The sequence below is a fragment of the Saimiri boliviensis genome, chromosome 10, assembly GCF_048565385.1.
Source record: "Saimiri boliviensis isolate mSaiBol1 chromosome 10, mSaiBol1.pri, whole genome shotgun sequence".
Lineage (NCBI taxonomy): Eukaryota > Metazoa > Chordata > Mammalia > Primates > Cebidae > Saimiri > Saimiri boliviensis.
This window is the reverse complement of record NC_133458.1, coordinates 23,946,735-23,968,815: the sequence shown is the minus strand read 5'-3', so window position 1 is coordinate 23,968,815 and position 22,081 is coordinate 23,946,735. Positions and strand designations below refer to the sequence as shown.

At 36.2% G+C, this 22,081-nt stretch overlaps 1 protein-coding gene across 1 annotated transcript in view; it reads left to right on the top strand.

Moving 5' to 3' along the window:
- Nucleotides 1–22,081, top strand: part of EXOC4 (exocyst complex component 4) — a 797,583-nt gene that overhangs the window by 198,065 nt on the left and 577,437 nt on the right. Inside the window, exons 8-9 of the mRNA XM_003920983.4 lie at nt 15,759–15,904; nt 20,833–20,921. Of these exons, the coding sequence (XP_003921032.1) occupies nt 15,759–15,904; nt 20,833–20,921 (235 nt within the window). The remainder of the gene's footprint in view (nt 1–15,758; nt 15,905–20,832; nt 20,922–22,081) is intronic.

Sequence of the window (22,081 nt, the reverse complement as noted above, 5' to 3'; positions counted from 1 at the left end):
GCTATTCATCTCATTCAATATTGCACTTATCGGTTGTTGTACCTAGCTCCTCTTAAGCTGGAGAATCCAAGATTAAGTATTAGAGCTGGAATAAGGACCTGACTCTGGGGGTTGGGATTGTCATTTATCCTATTGCAGGATGCAAGCCCTCACAAATTTTGTGAAGTGCACTCCAAAGACATGGTTTTGCTTTCAACTGTGATGACACTATAATTGATCAAACATATTCTTTCAAAGAATCATAAATTCTTATTGGAGTTTGAGGAGATGTCATGTTCATTTGTCAACATGTCACTCCAGGGACACAGGTGCAGCAAATTTACGGAGGAAGCACCTCGTGTTTCTCCTGAGTCACATAAATAGGAAGCAGAATTGATTGAAAACGTGTGGCTTTAGATTACTCCTCAGGTGGAGTGCAATTAAGATCACTCTGTAAAGGCATTTCACTCTGCTTCTCAGGTTTTCTTGTAGCATAGGCAGAGATCAGGTCTGAGGGGACCCCAGAGAAATTTTTGAAGACCTGCTGGTGTCTTCTCAGAAAAGAATGCTAAGACATTTTGCTGGCAGAGAGAATATTGCACATTTTTAGTCAAGTGCATGATTAACTTTGACATTTGGAAATGGAACTTCACGTAAAAATAAGCATGGTACTTCTGCATGTTTAATTAAGATGTTTAGTTCCTGTCAAGGCTGATAAGTCCGTGTCCCCTACCCCCCCACCATGCACCCTCCCCCTACACCGCCCGGTGAAGGGCAATATATTCTCAACTTCTGAAATTTCAGAAACCTGTACTTAACCTTTAATTGTTACTCCATTTACATGGAAATCTGATTAACAACTTTAAAAGTTCATGAGCTCCTGGTAAATGCAATTAAGACCTTTCTGGAGTTTGTTATTAAGAGCTGGCATTTAAAGAAGACTAGGGCCTGGCTACTGTTGCTGTCTTCTCTGTAGCAGGATATCTTAAGCAATTAGCAGAGAACATGAGGTACATGAATTTTATGGTATTGCTTCTGCGTTAACATGGTTGGTATTTAAATAGCATGCTGTCTTTTTTCTATTCTGTGACTTGCTTTATGGTATGAGCTTGTTACTGAATGGTAGGATAGAGCTGAGAATAATTAGGTGGAGCTGTGATGGTTTTTATAAATACAAGAGTTAGGCGTGGTTCCGCATCCCATTGGAAGTTCTCAAGTTATGTTTATAAACACTCACTCTCATGTCATATGAAGTCAAGGCTAATCATTCTACTGTGATGAATTGATGGTATCCATCTCCTGGCCGTGGTTGTCTTTTTGATAGTTAAAATTAAAAGACATAGTTATTGGAGAAGAATGGTCCAGATATACAACTAATTTCTAAAAGCGGGCATTTGAGCCATTCAGCCATTGCCCTTGGGTCATGGGGGCAGAAGCGGGGAGGTAAGTTTGTTGGAGCAGACATGTGTAGTGTAATTTACAAACTGAGGTGTGCTGTGATAAATGGAAAACGGGAAGTAAATAGTTGAAAGAAAGGATCTTATTGGATTATATGCTCCAATCAGGCAGTGTTTTTTTCATTTACTGATAGAATTGGACTGTTTGATGGATGTATATAATGAATTTCTTAGGTACTTTATGTATACAGGACACTATGCTTACTAGAATTTGAGGGATGACAAGAGAAAAACAATGAAATGATAAATCAAAGACATATTATTTAAGTACATTTCATATTATTGTGCTGTTAAAGAATACTTGAATCTACATATTTTTGTCCTCTTTGAAATGTTTATGAATATATATATATTTTAAATTAAAAGATCAAAATAAAGAATTATTTGGGAAAAAATAAATAGGAAAGTCAACGCAAAAGAATTAAATTGGATGCCAGAAATATCAGTGAAATAGTTGACCATTTTTGTACACTAGCAGTGGTTCTTGATCTAGTATAAATAATGTATAAATAATGTGTAATAATCAAATACCTATTGTAGATGTAACACTAGTGCACAGGAACCCTTGCACAAGAGTTTTTACAAACTTACTTAAACCAACAGTGCAGTTCATTTGATTAACCTTTTACATTTTAGGCTATCCTCAAGTGTAGTATATAAATAAAATAGTTTAATTCCATGGTTTGAATTAACACTTAACATTCAGTACCAATAATGTATAATAATCAAATACCTATTGTAGATGTGGAAATTTTTTTTTGGCAACAAAACTAGTAGAATAGTATTACTTTTTGTTTAACCAAGCTGTCGACGATATTTTTCATTAGTTTAGTGGCTTGCTCAAGGGACAGACACATTCACACCCATACTCACATACACTGTCACCTTCAGACAGAAGAATTTTGCTTATTTCTTAGACAGAATCTTGTAGATGCAAGAGTTGACAGAGTCAAGAAATTAGTGATATTAAGTTTTCTTTCAGTCATAAGGGATTTTAATAAGATATTTCAGTGGAAATATCATTAGACATGAATTTTGTCTAATACATTGCTGATATTAGATATAATGCCTTATCCTCAAGTCATGTTGAGAGGTTAAGAGGGAAATACAGGAAAAGTTAAACATACAGCAGTATATGATTAACTGCCAAGTCCAGATAATCATCTATGGGTCCTCTAGGAATTTAAAGGATAACTTCAGATAGATTGGTCAGAGAAGATTTTGAGCATGGGTTAGAAGCTGAACAGGTCCTTGAAGGAAGGCTAGGATGTAGGTATGTTGGAAAGATCACTGTAGATAGGGATAGTATGCATGTATTCAGAACAGTGAGCACCTTACTGAATTTAACCAGATCCTGAAGAGGCTTTGATGAATTCAGTTCAGATATTCTTTGTGGACTCCTTAAAGAAAGGAACCACTTTATTTGTCTCTGCATTCTGGTGCCTTGTATTCTTGGTGCCTCCAAGCCCCCTTATCTCCTCGTCTTTACAGTGTTCCTCTTAAATCCCCTTAACTGTGTTAAGAAGGTACCTAACACACAGTTCCTGGCACTTGGTAAGTACAAAGTAAATGCTGGTTGAATCTGAATTTGCAGTTGTTATATTTAAAAATTGTATTTTGAATGAATATTTTTTACATATTACAGATAACCAATCTCAAAGCATCTTTAGTAACTGAACTGCTAATTAAAAATGCTGGGTCTTAGCCACTTAATGGAATAAACTGTCTCCAGAGAGTAATTTGGGTCTTTTCCAAGATGCATTAACTCTTTCAGGTTATCAGGGTGGCACTTATCTCCTTGGAGCAGAAATGTAATAAATGGTGTTCCTATAATGTAAGTAAATTAATGTACCTCAGAAGCCTGAAGTTTCACCATGGGTGTTGTATTTGTACTCTGAGGAGCTCATCTGTGAATTAGAAACATCAAGTAGCTGCTCTTTAGAGCATCTTACTTTCAATTTAGGTAAGTTAAAAGAGAGCCCTTAGTTTGTTTAAGACACTGTGCCTAGATGTTGACAGAGATACAAAGAAAAGACATGGCTGACAGGCAGCAGAGGAGGCAAATAACTGCAAGATGAATCCTTGAGAGACACTAACTGCTATATGGGTTTTAATCAGAGTGAGATATCATAGTTGACAGTCGAGATAGATGGTAATCTCCCAGAAGGCAGGAATCATGGCTTTTTAAATATGCACATTCATGTTTATTCTCTCAGTATATAGACATTTATATGTATAAATATTAATATGAACAAATATATATGTAAATATGAGTTGAGTAAATCATAAACATCTTTTACGGTTTTCATATATGTGCTTTTTTTTCTGTGAGAATATGAAATATTAATGTCTAACATTGATCTAAAGTGACTGGTAAGTATGTGAAAACCAGAAAAAAAAACACATTATCTTTTAGAGATACATGCTATTCACCAGTTGCCTGTAACCTCAACTTGAGTTGAGTGTCAGCCTACCGGTGGGATATTGACCTTTAGCTGGAAAAGAATATAAGAATGATTTTATTCTACCCACCAGCATGTTACACATTTATATCTAATGTGAAGATAGGGACACACAGTTGTCATCATAAGAGCAAGGGGAAGCGACGTAAAAGGAGCAGCGCAAAAAGAACTTTGAGAAGAAGAATGTGGAGATAACACGTCCCTGAGAAGATAAAACTTCAAAGCCATAGCACCTCCCTGTTTTCTCATGTGTGGGGTTGGCTTCTTCACCATGCATGTAGACTCTGATTAGTAACATCTGAATGGAGCAAAAAGTAGTTTGCTAAAATCCATTAAATTCTACTTTGATTCACTTTCTTGATCTCATACCGCATGCTTTAAAAAAAATTTTTCCCCCTGGTACCTGACATACAGCTAACATTCTCCATACTTGATAAATGGAAGAGTAGTAGTTAATGGCAGGAAAAAATAATTAGATAAATTTAGACATGATGGAAAACCTTTGGAAATTATTTAAGAAACAGGAAATAATACTTAGTTTAATCAACTGGTAATTACATAAAAAGAACTAATAGGAACTAACCCTACAGAGGTTGATTGGGGCTGTTTTGTGAGAGGTGCTGAATAATAAGAGATAGAGGTTTATTTTGAAGGCAGGAAGAAGCCATTGAAGAAACTGAGGTTGTGAGGCACAGAGAGGTAATATCATAGATGTACAGTTACTGGAATATATTAGAAAGAAACAGATTTCTGAGCCTTATTCTGAAAGATAATGATAGTCTGTTATGTGCTAAGCATTTTATGCTTGTTATTTAAAAAATTCTCATATTCTATGAAGTTTTTTTTTTTTTTTTTCTATTTCCGACTTTTAAGTTCAGGGGTACATGTGCAGGATGTGCAGGTTTGTTGCATAGGGATATGTGTGCTTCTATGAAGTAGTTCTATTATTATCTTTTATTATTGTCTTTATTTAACAGATGAGGAAAATGAGGCTTAGAAAGATTAAGCAAGTTGGCCAAGGTCACATAACTAATAAGTAGAAGAGCTGATTCAAGCACAGACTTTCTGCATTTTTATATGACCCTTTCATTTTGTAGTTCTAAGGCAGGCACATGAATTTCTATTTTAAAGGAGTTCTCCAAGTGATTCCTATGTGCAGACCAATCTTCCCAGAATTTTAGCACAAACTGAGAAGGAAGAGGTATATATTTTTTGGGAGGAGATACAACATTGTGTGGTCAGAGAGAACTCAGAGTTGGTGACCTTATAGATGGAGTATTTCCTAAGGACTCAGAATCCTAAAGAGTGGTAGAGTGGAGGTTATTGGAATTGAGGAGACTGCAAAAGACTCTGTGATGATAGAAGGAATCAATATATTATGCTGAAACATATTAGTCTTAATACAGAGTAAAATTGTATTAATTACAGAATTAAACACCAGTAGCTGAAAGTCTTTTTTTTTTTTTCCCCTGAATTTTTTTTTTTTTTTTGAGGTAGGGTCTCACCCTGTCACCCAAACTGGATTGCAGTAGTGCAGTCATAGCTCACTGCAGTCTTGAACTCCTGGGCGCAAGAGATCTCCCTGGGGTAGCCTCTCAAGAACCTGGGACTACAGGGATGTGCATGCCCAGCTAATTTTTATTTTACTTTTACCCAGGCTGGTCTTGAATTCTTGGCCTCAGCTATCCTCCTGTCTTGGCCTCCCAAAGTGTTAGGATTACAGGCGTGTGCCACTGAACCCAGCCTGAAGTTTTTGCAATGGTGTAAGAAAATTCTAGAGTTTGGTAGTCAAAGTGGAAAAGGGGAGAATGCAATGTAAATTGGTGGAATGAACTTTAAAATTTGTTTAAATGCAATGGGCAAGAATATATTGAAACTATAGTTAGGAATATACCTTTGGATGTTGAGACCATTTTTGTGCCTTCCCCTAGCATTGTCTCTTTTATTTGTCTTTGTTTTTTAAGAGTGAAAGTAGGCCGGCGCGATGGTTCACACCTGTAATCCCAGCACTTTGGGAGGCCTAGGCGGGCAGATCATGAGGTCAAGAGATCGAGACCATGGTGAGACCCCGTCTCTACTAAAAAATACAAAAATTAGCTGGGCGTGGTGGTGCACGCCTGTAGTATCCCAGCTGCTCAGGAGGCTGAGGCAGGAGAATTGCTTGAACCTGGGAGACAGAGGTTGCAGTAAGCCAAGATCATGCTACTGCACTCCAGCCTGGTGACACAGCAAGACTGTCTCCAAAAAAAAAAAAAAAAAAGTGAAAGTAGACATAACAAACTATCAAAATACTATGAGATCCAAAATACATGGAGGAAAAACTGGCCGAAATTCAGAGGAGTAGTGGAAAATTCAATAATTATGGTTGGTGATTTTTTAATAATGAAATCTCTTTTTCAATAATTAATAAAACAACTAGAAGAAAATACAGAGAAGACTTGTGTATCACTGTTAACCACCCTGATTTAAACAGACATGTATGGTACACTCATCATCAGAATTGAGATGATCTCCAGGTTATATGGAATATTCTCCATATGAGTCTGTATGCTAGATCATCAAGTAAGTCTCAATACATTTAAAAGAATAGAAATCACACAAAGTGGATCCTCTTATTACAACAGAATTAAACAAAAAAAGGGAAGAAATTTGGAGGTCCCCACATATTAGGAAATAAGATAACAAACTTTTGAATATACTATGAGTGAAAGAAGAATGACCTAAAATCAACATCATATGTTTTCATCACAAGAGCTGGAAAAAGGAGAAATCTTGGCTATGCATGGTTGTTCACACTTGTAATCCCAGCACTTTGGGAGGCTGAGGCAGGTGGATCACCTGAGGTCAGGAGTTCAAGACCACCCTGGCCAACATGGTGAAACCCTGTCTCTCCTAAAAATACAAAAAATTAGCTGGGCATGATGGCTGGCACCTGTAATCCCAGCTACTCAGGAGGCTGAGGCAGGAGAATTGGTTGAATCTGGGAGGCGGAGGTTGCAGTGAGCTGAGATCGTGCCATTGCACTCCATCCTGGGTAACAAGAGCGAAACTCTCTCTCAAAAAAAAAAGAAAAAACAAAAGGAGAAAACTCAATGCCAAAACAAGCAGAGGTTAGGAAGTAATAAAGGTAAATTGACAATCAATGAAATAAAAATCAGGAGAACAGTAGAAAAGAACAACCGAACCAAATATAATTCTTTTGAAAAAGATCAAATATTGATAAATCTTTAGCTAGAACAACCAATTAAAAGAGAGAAGTCTAAAGAATACCAAAAATAATGAAATGAAAGAGGAGACATAACTACAGACTCTACGGAAATTAAAAGGATTCTAAGAGACTACTTTGATACGCCAGTGAGACAATGTAGATGAAATGGACAAATTTCTACAAAGACACAGAATACCAAAACTGACTCAAGAAGAAATAGAAAATCTGAATTGTCTTATAACAAATAAATTAGTAATTAAAATTTTCCTGCACATGCATACTTCACACAAATACCCTGTCAAATATTTAAAGATGAACTAATACCAATCATTTGCAAACTCTTTAAGAAAATAGAGATGCAGGAACACTTTCTAGTGCATCTTATTAGGCCAGTATTACCCGAATAACAAAGCCAAAAATATAGGAAACTGTAGAGCAGTCTTAAAAACATAAGTATGATGTTGAACAAAATATTGGTGAACTGAATGTATTGACATATAAACTGTATTGTACACCATGATTAATTGGGATTTGTTTTAAAAGTCAGTTAATGTATTACCATATCAATAAAGAACCAAACTCATGTAATCATTTCAATAGATACAGAAAAGCACTTTACCTCCATTGATTATTTATTAAAAAGGGAAGCTTAACCTAATAAAAGGCACTTGTGAAAAACCTGCAACTAGCATCATAAAGGAACTTTTTGAGGTGTTAGAAGTATTCTAAAATGATTGTGGCAATGGTTACACACAATATATACAGTTACTTAAAACTCATTGAACTGTATACTGTTGTGGGTGAATTTTATGCTATTACATAAACTATATCTCAACTGTTTTAAAGCTATCATGGTATAGAATTACATTATCAATCTTTTTAAATTAGACTTAATAAAATTACAAATATTTGTCATAGAGAGTACTGATAATTTTTTATGAGCTTATAGGCATATATTTAGCAGACCTATTGCAAGATTATTAATTTATAGATTATGGAAGTCCCATCAGTGCTAAACTATTTACATTATGTATTTCAAGGTTCATAGGAATAGGAATATTCCTATGATTCACAAGGGAGTATATTCCAAACAAAATTTGTTGTTGCTGTGCGCTGTGAAACCCATTCTTCATGCATTCTTAATTATTGCACACAGAACCGTAATTTTTAAATCCTCAAATAAGCAGTCTTTTAGCCATTGCTTTTATTCCTCCTTTTTTTTTTTGTAGAATGACTGATTAAATTTTGTTCCTTTTTTTTCTCTGCATTGACTCTTAAATTTATCCTAATTGTATAATCTTATTGCTACTGCTTCAGTTTAAAGCCTTTTAATTTTTTAAATTGAGCTGTCTTGGTAGGTTGTCTCTTCTTGCCCTCCTTCCTTTATAGGATTTTCCTGATCATTCATTTTTGCCCCCAATCCCATTTCCTTCCAGTCAATTATTTTGTATGCTGTCAGATCAATTTACATACAGTATATTTACCACCATTTTATTTGCCTGTTTAGAACTCTTTTTTTGTTGCCTCATTTTGTATTTGGCTTCAGTTCATAAGTTTGTTACAGATTATTTTATCTTTTTTATTTTTTATTTTTTTAAGATTCTTGGAAGTTTGTTAGTTTACTTTCTTTCCAGGCACACCTTGCATTGTATTTGTTATTTACTGAAGATGCCCTAAATTTTCCCGGCACTATTTCTTTGCTTGTTCTGTTCTGTGCCTTCTTTTTTTTCTTCTTCTTCTTCTCCCACATTCTAAAATTCAATTTATATCCTTCTATAGTTCCATGATCTTGAAGCCTTTTTTGTTGTCCTAGTTAGGAGTCATCTTGTCCTCCTGTAAATGCTCTTACCCATATTTTTGTCCTGATGGCTTCATACCAGTTTCTCCTTTGTATTGTAGTCATTCATGTATGTCTATTGCTAGATAAGTACATTGAGGGAAGGACTTATTATTGGGTCCTGGTTCTATATCTATCATGATACTTTGCTTATTTTCTGTGTTAAATCAATATATATTTAATTTAAAATGAATGAAAACATTCGTTTGGAAGCTATTAAGACTGAATTTTCTTTGCTAAGAACTATTCTCTTGGGAAAAAGGAAAAGATCAAAACATGAATAGTTTGATCAAGTGTTCGATACAGCACTAAAAAATACATGTTTACTCTCGGAAGTTTTTTATTTGTTTTATTCTGAACACTAAACTAATGGACCATTAACAAGACCGTAGTATTAGTGGTTTTAATTGTACAACTGCCATGGACAATGAGTATAATTGAGCAGGCATCCATTTTATTTTCAAAATGATGATTTTTTTCTTTGTTTTCCTTACTGCAGAGTATTTTAGACTTTAAACAATGGGGAAATTAGACTGCTACATTGGCAAAATAACTTTTTCTGTTACTAACATTCCATTCACTAATAACTCTGTGGGGAAAACCTGATAATTTTTGCTAATTTAAAATAGACATACTAATTAAAAATATTATTGTATTATTTCAGTTTCTTGGCTGTAAAGTTTTCAGGAATCAAGGTTACAATTTGGGGGGTATATTACCCTGATTTTTGTCTCCCACCCTTCTCGAATTCCTTTGAGACATCCTCTGTCGGGTAAGACTGTACTTTCTGCTTGGGCTCTTCGCTTAGTCCATGAAAATGGGAGGCACCTTCTGGGAGAAAGCCAGAGGAACTCACCTACTGTGCTTCCTTGCTTCTTCCAGGGATCATAGCTGTCAGTTTCTACCGAATTTGATTCCTCTCTAGGGTCTTCAAATTTTTATTTTTTAGTATTTTTTTGGCTTTTACAATTATTAGCATGAGGACTAGTTCAATGAAAACTGCTTTGCTGTACCCAGAATACAACCTCTTGGGCACCTGCATTTTAAAAGAGCAACTTATTGAAAATTCCAGTATTTAATATATGCACATTTAAAATATTGCCCAAGAGAAGTTAAGTCTTACTTCATGTTGGGAACCCAAGGTGATTCTTTTCATGTTACTTTTTCTCATGTCATAAGAAGCAGTCTGATTCTCAGATTCATCAAGGAAGACCTGTATACTATGGCTTAATGTAAATCACTGAATATGTGAAGTTAGTAGTCAAGAAAATTGGGGCCGGATGCAGTGGCTCACACCTGTAATCCCAGCACTTTGGGAGGCTGAGGCAGGTGGATCACTTGAGGTCAGGAGTTCGAGACCAGTCTGGCCAACGTAGTGAAACCCTATCTCTACTAAAAATACGAAAATTAGCCTGGTGTGGTGGCATGCACATGTAATCTCTACTACTTGGGAGGCTGAGGCAAGAAAATCACTTGAACCTGGGAGGTGGAGGTTGCAGTGGGCTGAGATCATACCACTGCACTCCAGCCTGGGTGACACAGCAAGACTCCATCTCAAAAAAAAAAAAAAAAAAGGAGAAAAGAAAATTGCGTTTATAGTTGTACAGATTGAAATCTGTGCAAACCACTACTCCTGTTTTTATGAGATACCAGTATTCTGCAAAGACAGTACTTTTGGTATAATGTCAATAGATGCATCTTAGTGTATACTCATTAATCCGTAGGTATCTTAGTGAAGTAACAATTACTCATTTAAGCTATCATAAGGAAGATATATTAGATGCTATAAAGACTTATTGCAAACCCATACGACATAAAATCTTGGACCTTATCAGCAACTGGATGTGAGACCTGTAACACTATAGAAAACTTTTAAAGTTTGCAACATTCAAGTCTCTCTCCTGTGAGTTTCCTATTTCTCGCTCTGGCCAGCTAGTTCATTCTTGATTCTCCCTCTGTAGATTCACTTATTTGATTTTTTCTATCCACATTGTAAAAGATGTTTGCTTCAAAGAACTTACATGGCCAGTAGAGAATGTACTCCCCTGACGCATTCATGAGAAAGTTAATTTAATTGGCTATTTGGGGGTCTGTTGTTTCCCTGGTGGACATTTTGACTATGGCTGAGAGGGTGGAATCACAGGGTTATAAGCATGGCTACCAGAGTTCACTTTGTGGTTGGGGAATAGTTTTTAGATGAGGAGAGGGTTTTGTAAGCTGAAAAGGATGTACCTGAAAGGGATCTACCACATCAAATACTTCAGAGGATCTGAGTGTTTAAATGAGTAGCTGGGATAAATAGAGAAGCTAAAGATAGAAAATATGTTCTTTCTAAGCCTATGAATCTCATATTTATTAAAAAAGAAAAACTCTGCATGTATAACCACAAACAGTTATAGGCAATATGTTAAAGGAGATTAAATGGTAAATGAATTAATTCAGAATGATGTTACCAGTGTTAGCAAATTATAAATCTTAAAATTTTGCTTCTGCTTTAATATCATGAGATTGCTAAGTAACATCTTAGGGACTGCTAATCAAATACAGCAGAAGCGGTGACTGACCACCCCAGTTTGTGTATTCTTTGAACTGCTAATCAAATATAGCAGAAGCGGTGACTGACCACCCCAGTTTGTGTATTCTTTGAGGCACTTTGTATCTTTGTTTTAACCACAGAGCCATTCAACATAATAGGTTCTCAGAAGATATAGTGAATCATGATATCACTGGGATATATAGATTTTCAAGTGCTTTCCAACTTTTTTTTTTTTTGGTGGTTTCTTGCCTTCAGTTTTTACAGATTATGCATTTTCAGTTGACACGCCCATCAATTTTGACTTACATTTTTGGACTCTTGATCAAGAAATAGAAATTCATGATACTTAAAAATAGTAAAGAAATTAGTATCTAAGATATGAAGGAACTGAGAGCCAACAAGAATATGGGATTGCCTTCTGCATATTTTCTGTAGACAGGATGTATTTGATATCGTATATTATGCTCTTTGCTCCAGAATTCCAATCTTGGTTGATTTTCCTCAGGCAAATGTCAATCAGAATAGCTTGTTTACTTTTATGAAAATTAAAATTTGAACCCATAGGTGTATGTTTAGAATATACACAATTTGGAAGGTACAGTACATTTATCCATCGTGATGTGAAATTGTCAATAAATGATATAGTTATATTTTAATATGAGGCTTCTCATGTTTGTGTCAAGACTGTAGAGTAGAAGATTTAGCTCAATTCAAACAAATTTTAAGTATTCTAGAAATAAGGGCTTTTTTGTTCTTTGAGATATTTAAAAATTCCCTTTTACTAATTTGGATACCAAAATAAAACTTTACCTAAATTTAAATAGTATTTTCCCATTGGTGGTGAGTATTTTCCAGCTGGTGGTGAATGGTATTAGGCAAAAGAGGCAAACAATGAAACAAACACAAATTGCAAACATTTAGCCTGTGGTTAAAATCACACCCATCCCTTTCCTTTTAAATTTTATTTGTATTGTAGATTTTTTGTACTGAGGATTAATTTGCAGAGTTCATTCTACTTTAGAGACTTTTTAATTTGCATATAACAATGTATTAATTAAGGCTTCTTATATACTTTTGAATAAAATTCAGCAATTTTGTTTTTTAATCTGCTGGTGTGTTGTATGGCTTTATGGTAGAAGTAAAGAAATGCTTTAAGGAATATATAAATTGGGGATATTTTATTTAGTAAGGACTAATAATATCAGGCAGTTTTTGATGACTACTTACTGGATTATATGGAAAATGGATGTTTTAGGAGTTCAGGAAAGTGTATAGCCAACTAGAGTAGCCTGGGAAGGGCTTATTAAAGAAAAAACACTGGAATTGTTCTTGGAAGGGTTTGTTGGTATTTATTTAAGAGAGAGGGTAATCTAGATTAGGCCTTCTAGAAATGAGAATGCCCACATATATACAGGGAAGAGTTAATGTTGACTGCAGTGTTGGGTTCACATTTGAGAGAATAAGATACACTTGGAAATACGTATTGAAGTCAGAATGTTGTAGATGATGAAGCGAGTAGCCCTCTGATGATAGCAGCAGTGTTTTAGACTCTCAGTCTGTTGATCGCATGTGAGAAGTACTGGAAGAGTAAGAGATGAGAGGCAGAAAATTGAATAAAACTACATGAATTGAACTAACTTGATGGCTCTCAAAATGGACAGAAATGGCAAACTAATAGAGAGTTGAGGAACAGTCAATGATCTTGAGGACTAATTTCTTTATGGGCACAAAAGATATGAGAATGTATCAAAAGATAGTTCTGAAGTTTTAAACCTGGAAAGTAGTAAAAATAAGAAATTACCAACAAACAAAAAGAAGATAGAAGGAATTAATGTTTTTAGGGGAAGATGATTTAGATTTCAGAGAAGTTGATTTTATCAGTGAAATATGTGCTAAGCATGCAGAAACAGATGTGCGACTGGGGTTCAGAAGAGAAATCAGGAATAAACCACATTGTGATAAAGGAAACAGTAGCTGTGAAGGCTGCTTTTTAAAGTTTAGGACCAAAAGACAAAATGAAAGTAAGATTATAGATAGAGCCTAAGGACCAATGCAAGATTTTTGTTCAAGTAGGAAAAGTATGTGTTTGCAGATTGAAAGGAGAAGTGGCCAGATAGGAATAGACTAACAATGCCGAGTGGTAACAATTAAGGGGACTTTCCCAATGATGAGAAAAGGAAAAATGATCTTAAAATACCTGTGTTTTGAGGTCAGTATTTTATTTTACAAGGCCTCAGTCATTGGATTCTAGGACAGTGAGTATCTCAGAAAAGTTACTTGGATTAGCGCGTTTTCACACTTTGGTAGAAACACCATTCCGTCACGTTGGTGTTAACCATCTGAAATATGAGTGAAACAATGCATTTATATACATCTTTCCGTGTTATATTAATTTGAAATTCTTTTCTGGTTTACTAGTTTTCTTTTGATCACAGGTTGTTGAAAATCTTATTAGCAACAGTGCCAAATCTACAATTATAATTGAGTCCCTGAGCTGAGTTACTAGAGACCTAACTCAGTATTCTCTCTGACCATAGGGTAGTTTGGGTGATGTATTAACAGGGATAGTATTTATCATTATATTATTTTAGCCACATACTGAATAATACTGTAGTGGCTTCATAAATAAATAAAAAATATTTACCAGTCTATTGACATGTTTTATACTGTCCCAGTGCAATCCCTGTTGTACAGAAAAGGAAATACAAGTCCATTTACTGCCACCTATAGACCTGTAATTATTTGGGTGCTCTGGTGTTGGGTGCATATATATTTACTATTGTTACATTCTCTTGCAGAATTGACTCCTTTATTAATTACCTTTTTTGTCTTTTTGTACAGTTTTTGACTTAAAACCTGTTTTGTCTCATATTAAGTATAGCAACTCCTACTCTGTTTTGTTTTGCATTTGCATGGAATACCTTCTTCCATCTCTTTACTTTCAGTCAGACTGTGTCTTTACAGGCTAAGTGAGTTTCTTGAATTCACCATTTTATTGGGTCTTTTTAATTTATTCAGCTACTATATATCTAATCAGGGAATTTTCATTTACATTGTGTTATTATTGATAGGTAAGGTTTCACTGCTGGCATTTTGTCACTTGTTTTCTAGTTGTTTTGTAACTCTTCTTACTGTCTCTCTGGTAGCATGTTTTAATTTGCTGCCTTTTGTTTTTAGTGTATCTATTATGGGTTTTTGTTTTGTGATAATTGTTTTAAATTGGATTGATTTTATAAGTAGAACCTGCTGGCAGTAATTTTTTTTTAAGACAGAGTTTTAAGACAGAGTCTCACTCTGTCACCAAGCAGTGGCGTGATCTTGGCTCACTGCAACCTCTGGTTCAAGTGATTCTTGTGCCTCAGCCTCTCAAGTAGCTGGGACTATCGACGTGCACCATCATGCCTGGCTAATTTTTATGTTTTTTTTTTTTTTTTTTTTTTTTTTAGTAGAGATGAGGTTTCACTATGTTGGTCAGGCTAGTCTCAAACTCCTGACCTCAAGTGATCCTCCCATCTCAGCCTCCCACAGTGCTGGGATTACAGGCGTGAGCCACCATGTGGTTGATTTTTTATAAAGCAGTTGCTTTTCTTGTGTTGAAACTCTCAATATAAGTAGTGGCTATGGAAATTCTTTGCAGGTCAGGACCTCTTAGCTTCCTATGGCCTCTCTATACCTCTCATTGGCAAGTTTGTTGGAGTATTTATCTACTATGTGCTATAGTGAGGGAAAAGATTATGGACTCCCTAGTCCGCTAGGGATCACTTTGCAGATCTTGAACCTCTGTAAGCCCCATTTCGTTATCTATAATCTGTGAATGTATCTGTTAAAACTTTAGTGCTTTAAAGGAGATAATACATTTTACATGGTTCACATGTTGCCTGCATCATAGTAAGCCCTCAGTGAATACCATGACAATACTGCTGCTAATGCTCCTGTAGTTCAGGATAATGAGGATTAAATTGTAATTAAAGAGGAATGTTGATTAACTCACTCAGCACAATATCTGGCATATAGTAAATACTCAATAAAAATGTTCCTTTTACTCCCATGTTCAAATGCCCACCACACCCTCTTCCCCATGAATCTGCAAAAAGTAGATGACTTACTAGCTCTAATGAATCTTTTCTTAGATCCCCAACTTGAAAAATGAATGACCAGGTTAATATACTCCTGAATGTCAAGGATGAGGTTTTATAATTAGATTTGCATGGTTTTAAAATAGTTTTTCTTAATAGCGCATTATAAGTCTGTATATTAACTGGTTTATCTGGTTGTACAGATGCTGTTAACTGAGTATTTGGATATGAAAAATACTCGTACGGCCTCTGAACCATCAGCTCAACTGAGCTATGCAAGCACTGGACGTGAATTTGCAGCCTTTTTTGCCAAGAAGAAACCTCAAAGGCCAAAAAATTCTCTTTTCAAGTAAGTATTATTCTGCTGGTAAGAGAATAGGTTTTAAGAATTGTTATACTGAAGTAAGATGACTTCTAACTTTATTGATAGCCATAACTTTCTCTAGCTTAAGTTGATTGAAGTAATTTAGAGGAAGCGAATATATGTTGACTTTTATTTACTTTTGTTTTCTGTCAGGTGAAGTGGCTGTTTGGGTATGGTTACTGGATTATCTGGAACTCCTAATAAAAATTTCTGGAACTTGTTTCAGGGGAGTTTTGTGTAAAATTAAGGGAAATGAAAATCCCCTATTGTTTCTGAGCAATTTTATATGAAATGAAAGGAAATGAAATATGTCAGCCTTCAAAAAGCCCCAAGAGCCAAGAAACAACCTTTGTTAATAAAGTTATGCAAATATCTCTAGCTATGCAGTATTGAGCCTTGTGTGGTTATCTGTTTAATAAAAGAACAATCTGAGTTTTTTTTTGTTTTTGTTTTTTTTTTTTTTTAGTTACTACCTCAGTTAACTCTACCAAGCCCTGTGCCCGAGGTGTATCTTGCTTAACAACTAATAGTTAACAATGTTGATAATAACTTCAGTAATAACAACAGCTACTGTTAACTAAGTGTTTCCTAGGTATCAGGCACTATACTGGGCGAGTTTCCCAAAATAATCTCAATTAAATATACTTTAAATTGGATTACACTAAATTTCAGTAGCAGCAGCAGTAGCTAACATTTACTGAGTTCCTACTAAATGCTAATCAAGGCATTAAATAATTTTCATAGATGATTTTATTTACTCTTTACAATAACTTTATAGGCAAGGGCTGTATTTTTTTTTTTTTTTTTCTGAGACAGAGTTTTGCTCTTGTTACCCAGGCTGGAGTGCAATGGCGCGATCTCGGCTCACCGCAACCTCCGCCTCCTGGGTTCAGGCAATTCTCCTGCCTCAGCCTTCCGAGTAGCTGGGATTACAGGCATGTGCCACCATGCCCAGCTAATTTTTTTTTTTTTGTATTTTTAGTAGAGACGGGGTTTCACTATGTTGACCGGGATGGTCTCGATCTCTTGACCTCGTGATCCACCCGCCTCGGCCTCCCAAAGTGCTGGGATTACAGGCTTGAGCCACTGCGCCCGGCCAAGGGCTATATTTTTTAATACCTTTGTACACGTAAAAAAATTGAGACATGAGAATTTAAGTAAGTTATATAAGGTGACATAGCTAACAAGTGGTAGAAGGAGGATTTAGATCCTGACAGTTTTACTTTAGCCCTGTTTTCTTTTGAGGATTTACTAGATATTTAAGAATTTATGTCTGTAAATATAAGCATGTACAGTGACTACCACAGAAGTATTCCAGTATATTGAATTTATTTTTTTCAGCATTTGAAACTCTAATACCTTCAATTGATTCATGTTTGAGGCTTGTTTTTATCTTAGATTTGTAGTGTTTTTAAAGTTTCAACACTTTATTTTGTGATCTAGCAGAGAGAAGATTTATTTAGTATGTCCCTGCCAGAAATGAAATCTATTTTGTTTATTGAATGCATTCCTTTTTAAACAGTTTTATTCAGAGTAGTTGCAATATCGGTTAAAAGGCTTTAGGCTGCAAGTAACATAAAACCTTAAATACAATAGATTGAACCATAGGAAAGTTATTATCTCACATAATAAAGATGAATGTGGAGGTTTCCTTAATTCAACTGTACAATATATAAAAGACTCAACCCTTTCCATCTCTCTGCATTTTCATCTTCCACACATTAGTAATGTTTTCTATTGTAATAACAAGGTGTATCCATTGGTTCCAGTCCAGTAAAGACCGTGTTAAAAATCAAATAGTATGCGATTCTCCCTGTGAAACTCTCTTTTTTTTTAAAAAAAAATATATAGACTTTATTTTTTAGAGCAGTTTTAGGTTTATAGAAAAGTAGAGCAGGAAGTAAAGAGAGTTCCCTTATATTTTCCCCTTCTCCCCATTTTACCCTATTAACATCTTGTATTAGTGTGATCTGTTTGTTAGAATTGATGATCCAGTATTGAGAGGTCATTTTTAACTAAGTTCCATAGTTTACATTAGGGTTCACTCTTTATGTTGTATAGTTCTGATGGGTTTTGACAAAGGCATAAGGCCATGTATCCACCATTACAGTGTCATACAGAACAGTTTCACTGCCCTAAACATCTTCCATTTACCACATATTCATCCCTCCAACCTCCCTAATCTCTGGCAACCTCTGATCTTTTGACTGTCTCCATAGTTTTTGCGTTTTTCAGAATGTCATATAGTCAGAATCATAGTGTGTAGCCTTTTCGGAATGGCTTCTTTCACTTAGCAATGTGCATTTAAGTTTCCTCCACATCGTTTTGTGGCTCTATAGATGTCTGTTTGTATTGCTGAGCATAAAGTTCCTTGGTGTGGATATGCCATAGCTTGTTTATTTGCCTATTAAAGGACATCTTGGTTGCTTCGAACTTCAGGCAATTATGAACAAAGCTGCTGTAAACACTCATGTGCAGATTTTGATGTGGACATAAATTTTCAACTCATTGTTGTAAATACCTGGGAGCTACATTGCTGGGTCATATGGTAATAGTATGTTTAGCTTCCTAAGATGCTGTCAAACTGTGTCCTAAAGTGGCTGAACCATTTAAAAATTTTAAAATTAATACTAGTTATCAATTTATCAATCATTTCTGCTAGTGACAAAGCCCGTCTGCAAGTTCCCATTAAGCTCTAGGATTGGATCTTAGACCCACTTCTAAACCAGTCACTGGCAAGGTGAAGCAGATCTCAGTGGTTGCCTTACACTAGGCAGGTTCCTCTCTGGTGCTAGGTTTCCAGCTGGAGAGGAAGCTGCTTCTTCTGAGCACATGGCTGAGTAAAGAGCAAGGAAGCAGAATGTCCAGAAGGAATCAGGGCTATGCCAGCAAGCACAAAGATAGTGGACGGAAAAGTTGGTTGGTGGAAGCAACTGAGACTGTCTCAGATACACCTAACCAGGCCCTTTTTTTTTTTTTCTCCTTTCACTCTTTTTTCTTTTCTTTTCTCTATTTCTGGCTCAATTTAGCCTTCTAAATACGGAATAGTTTCAAAAAGCAGGCTGTACGGTTTTTAGAGTTCATGCTCTCAACCATCACCACTGACTTTCAACCTCAGTCAGACCGCATACACATTTTCAAACATTTAGCCAATGCTTCTCGAAGTTGTGGTATTGGAAAAATGTATGTAAATCGTTGGAAATGAACGAAGTAGCTTAAATAGTTGTTACATATTTATTATTATTGGGCAGTAATGAAACTTATCACAGACACAGAATTAGGCCATTATTACAGATTTATGTATTTCCAGTCTTGGTTCTATCATGGAACCCACATGTGCCTGAACAGGTCTCATTGCTTCTGTGCCTGTAAAATAAGGAGATGAGACTCAATAATGTCTAGTGCCTTTTTTTACTGCAAAATTATATCAATCCTTGACTTGTTGCAGACACAAAAAGAATTCCTAAGTAGCAAAAAATGCATCAAGTCATAAAGGATTAAGATTTTGGGGAGCCATAATCTGTTTTTATCACATCTGCGAAGGACTTTAGTACCTCTTTAATTGCCCTAGCTAAGGTTAATTAAGTGTGTTTAAGTCCTGCCTTATTGTGCTATGTGTGCCTTTCTATTCATTGCTTAAGAGTTTATTTTTTTTCTTTGCCATATCTGATCAATAGCCGTCAGCATGCTTTTTGGAGGTCAGTGGCTTCTTTTCTGCACTTGACTGGCAGGTGGCACGTTTGAAGTACTGCACACTTTGCCTTCTTTCCGGCTGTTAGTGCCCTCTTAGTTCTTGGCAGGGTGCAGAGAGGGGATCAAGTAACCCAAGTGTTTCCCTCACAGACTGACATTCATCTCAGTATTCATCTTTCTTGTCAAGGAAAGGATAAAGAAGGCATATTAAGAAAATGATGGTGTGCCTGCCTTGTTGCCAGAAACCTATCCCATTAGCACTGTTGCTCTTGCTATGTTGCTGCTTACCCCTTAGTGGCAGTCATTCTTAGAAGGATTCCTCCGTTTGGCAGGTTGTTATCCTGCCTTTGAAATCTCAGTTTGAAATGGAATCTCTTAGCACATCAAAGGATTTACTGTTTGAAATAGTCATAATTTTATCTGTTTTTTTTTCTTACCTGCACGTTTCTCTTAAGACTAATTTGTTTTTGTTATTTCTCTTTATAGTTATTATTTTAGGTTTTAGAGACCTGTCCTTTATCATGAGTCTCTCCACCTCCCTCCTTCACCTGTGTGTTTAATCTCTGAAATAGTTCCCGGGTAGGTGTGAACAAACATTTTGTAGCTTGGTATTTTTGAGAGTATTTTACATGGTAAGCAGCAGGTCAAAAAACTAGCAGCCATATGGAAAAAAGACTGTTTTTTAGGCCAGTTAGGCAGAGCCCATAGATGCCTTGTTTGTCTGGTGCTGTTATTCAGCTGCATTTCTAGTATGTCCTTTGTCTAGTCCTCTACCTATGGGAGGTAGAAAGGTACAAGTTCTGCTCTGAGGACCCAGTGTGTCTGTGTTGGCAGCCGGCAGTCACTGGTGGCTTTTGAGCTGGATGGTAACGCAAGTAGAATGACTTCATAGGATGCTCTCATTGCTGCTTGTGTAAGGATCCTGGCAAAGGCTGATGGGGGTCTGAAGGCAAAAGGAAGTTGGGGCAAATCAGAGTTGTGCCAGCTGAAATGTAGAATAAGCAGAAGATCCAGATATGGTTGTAAAGGAGCCTTAGCCAGGAATATAATTCGTAAATCAAGGTCTGTGGCAGCTGGCCCTGGTCCTGTCATGGTATATAGTCAAAGTGCTGTCATCATGGAACACTGGGGAGCATCACACAGACCGGAGTAGAATACATGGAGGACAGCGCTGATTTGGTTGACACCTGTTTGTCTGTTTCCCCTGTGTTTCATTGCAGGTTCGAATCGTCCTCCCATGCCATCAGTATGAGCGCCTATCTGCGAGAACAGAGAAGGGAGCTCTATAGTCGGAGTGGAGAACTGCAAGGTGGGTGATGGGGCTTCTCTGGAAAAATTAATTTTCTAGAGGAATATTTGCAGCCTTTATTTCATGTGAGTTTGTGGCCTGCATTCACAGGATTCTTTCAAGATAACAAATACTTAATGACTTAATGATTTGTTTCTTCTATACTTTCCCAGCAACTGCTGCCAAGCAGGTAAAACTATTCCTGTGGCCATAGGACTTACAGACCTGCTACTGTTCAAGTGGGAATTCAAAGCAAAAAGAGATGAGGCCAGCCTCATCTTGCTTAGATAGAAGACTGGACCTGAGTCCAGTCACAGTCTAGGAGAATGCCTGTCTTCTGTGACTGCCACTGTGACTTCTAACTGTTGTTTTTGACACCTTCTGGAATATGACACGGGTCCCTGAGATTTGGGAAAGGGCAAATGCAACCACTGCCATTATTTAAAGGGAAAAAAATGCCTCTAAAGAGTGTGATATAATCAACATAAAGAGTATGTTATAATCAACATAACTGATACACAGGATGTTTAATACCCATATATGGTTACCGAAGAGTTGTCAACTGAAGAGAATATTTAGGAAATAAATATTAATAAATTTAAAAAATCAGACTTAACATTTTCTTCTGGGACAAAAAGATGCTGATTATAGTAAATGTAATGAATTATGAAAAATTTAGAAGTCAGGTGTGGTGACTAATACTTGTAATCCTAGCACTTTGAGATGCTGAGGCGGACATATCCCTTGAGTTCAAGAGTTCAAGACCAGACTGGGCGACATGGTGAAACCCTGTCTCTACAAAAAGATACAAAAATTAGTTGGGCATGGTGGCACTACATATTCCCAGCTACTCAAGAGGCTGAGGTGGGATTCCTTGAGCCTGAGAGGTGGAGGTTGCAGTAAGCTGAGATCACACCACTGCACTTCAGCCTGGGTGACAGAGTGTGAGGGCCTGCTAAGTATAAGATATCTTAGGTATGTGAAGTAATGGAAGTTGGCTGTAAAGAAATATAAAGCCTAAAGATCTAGTTATAAAAGTAAAGTGTGTGTGTGTGTTTATGTCAGCAATATTAGGAAGTAAATACTAACAACTCAGTGGATGGTGTGGATAAATTGCTAAAGAAATTACAAGAAGGGAGTGATTGCTTAAATTATTTTAGAATACTAGGCTTTTCTCCATG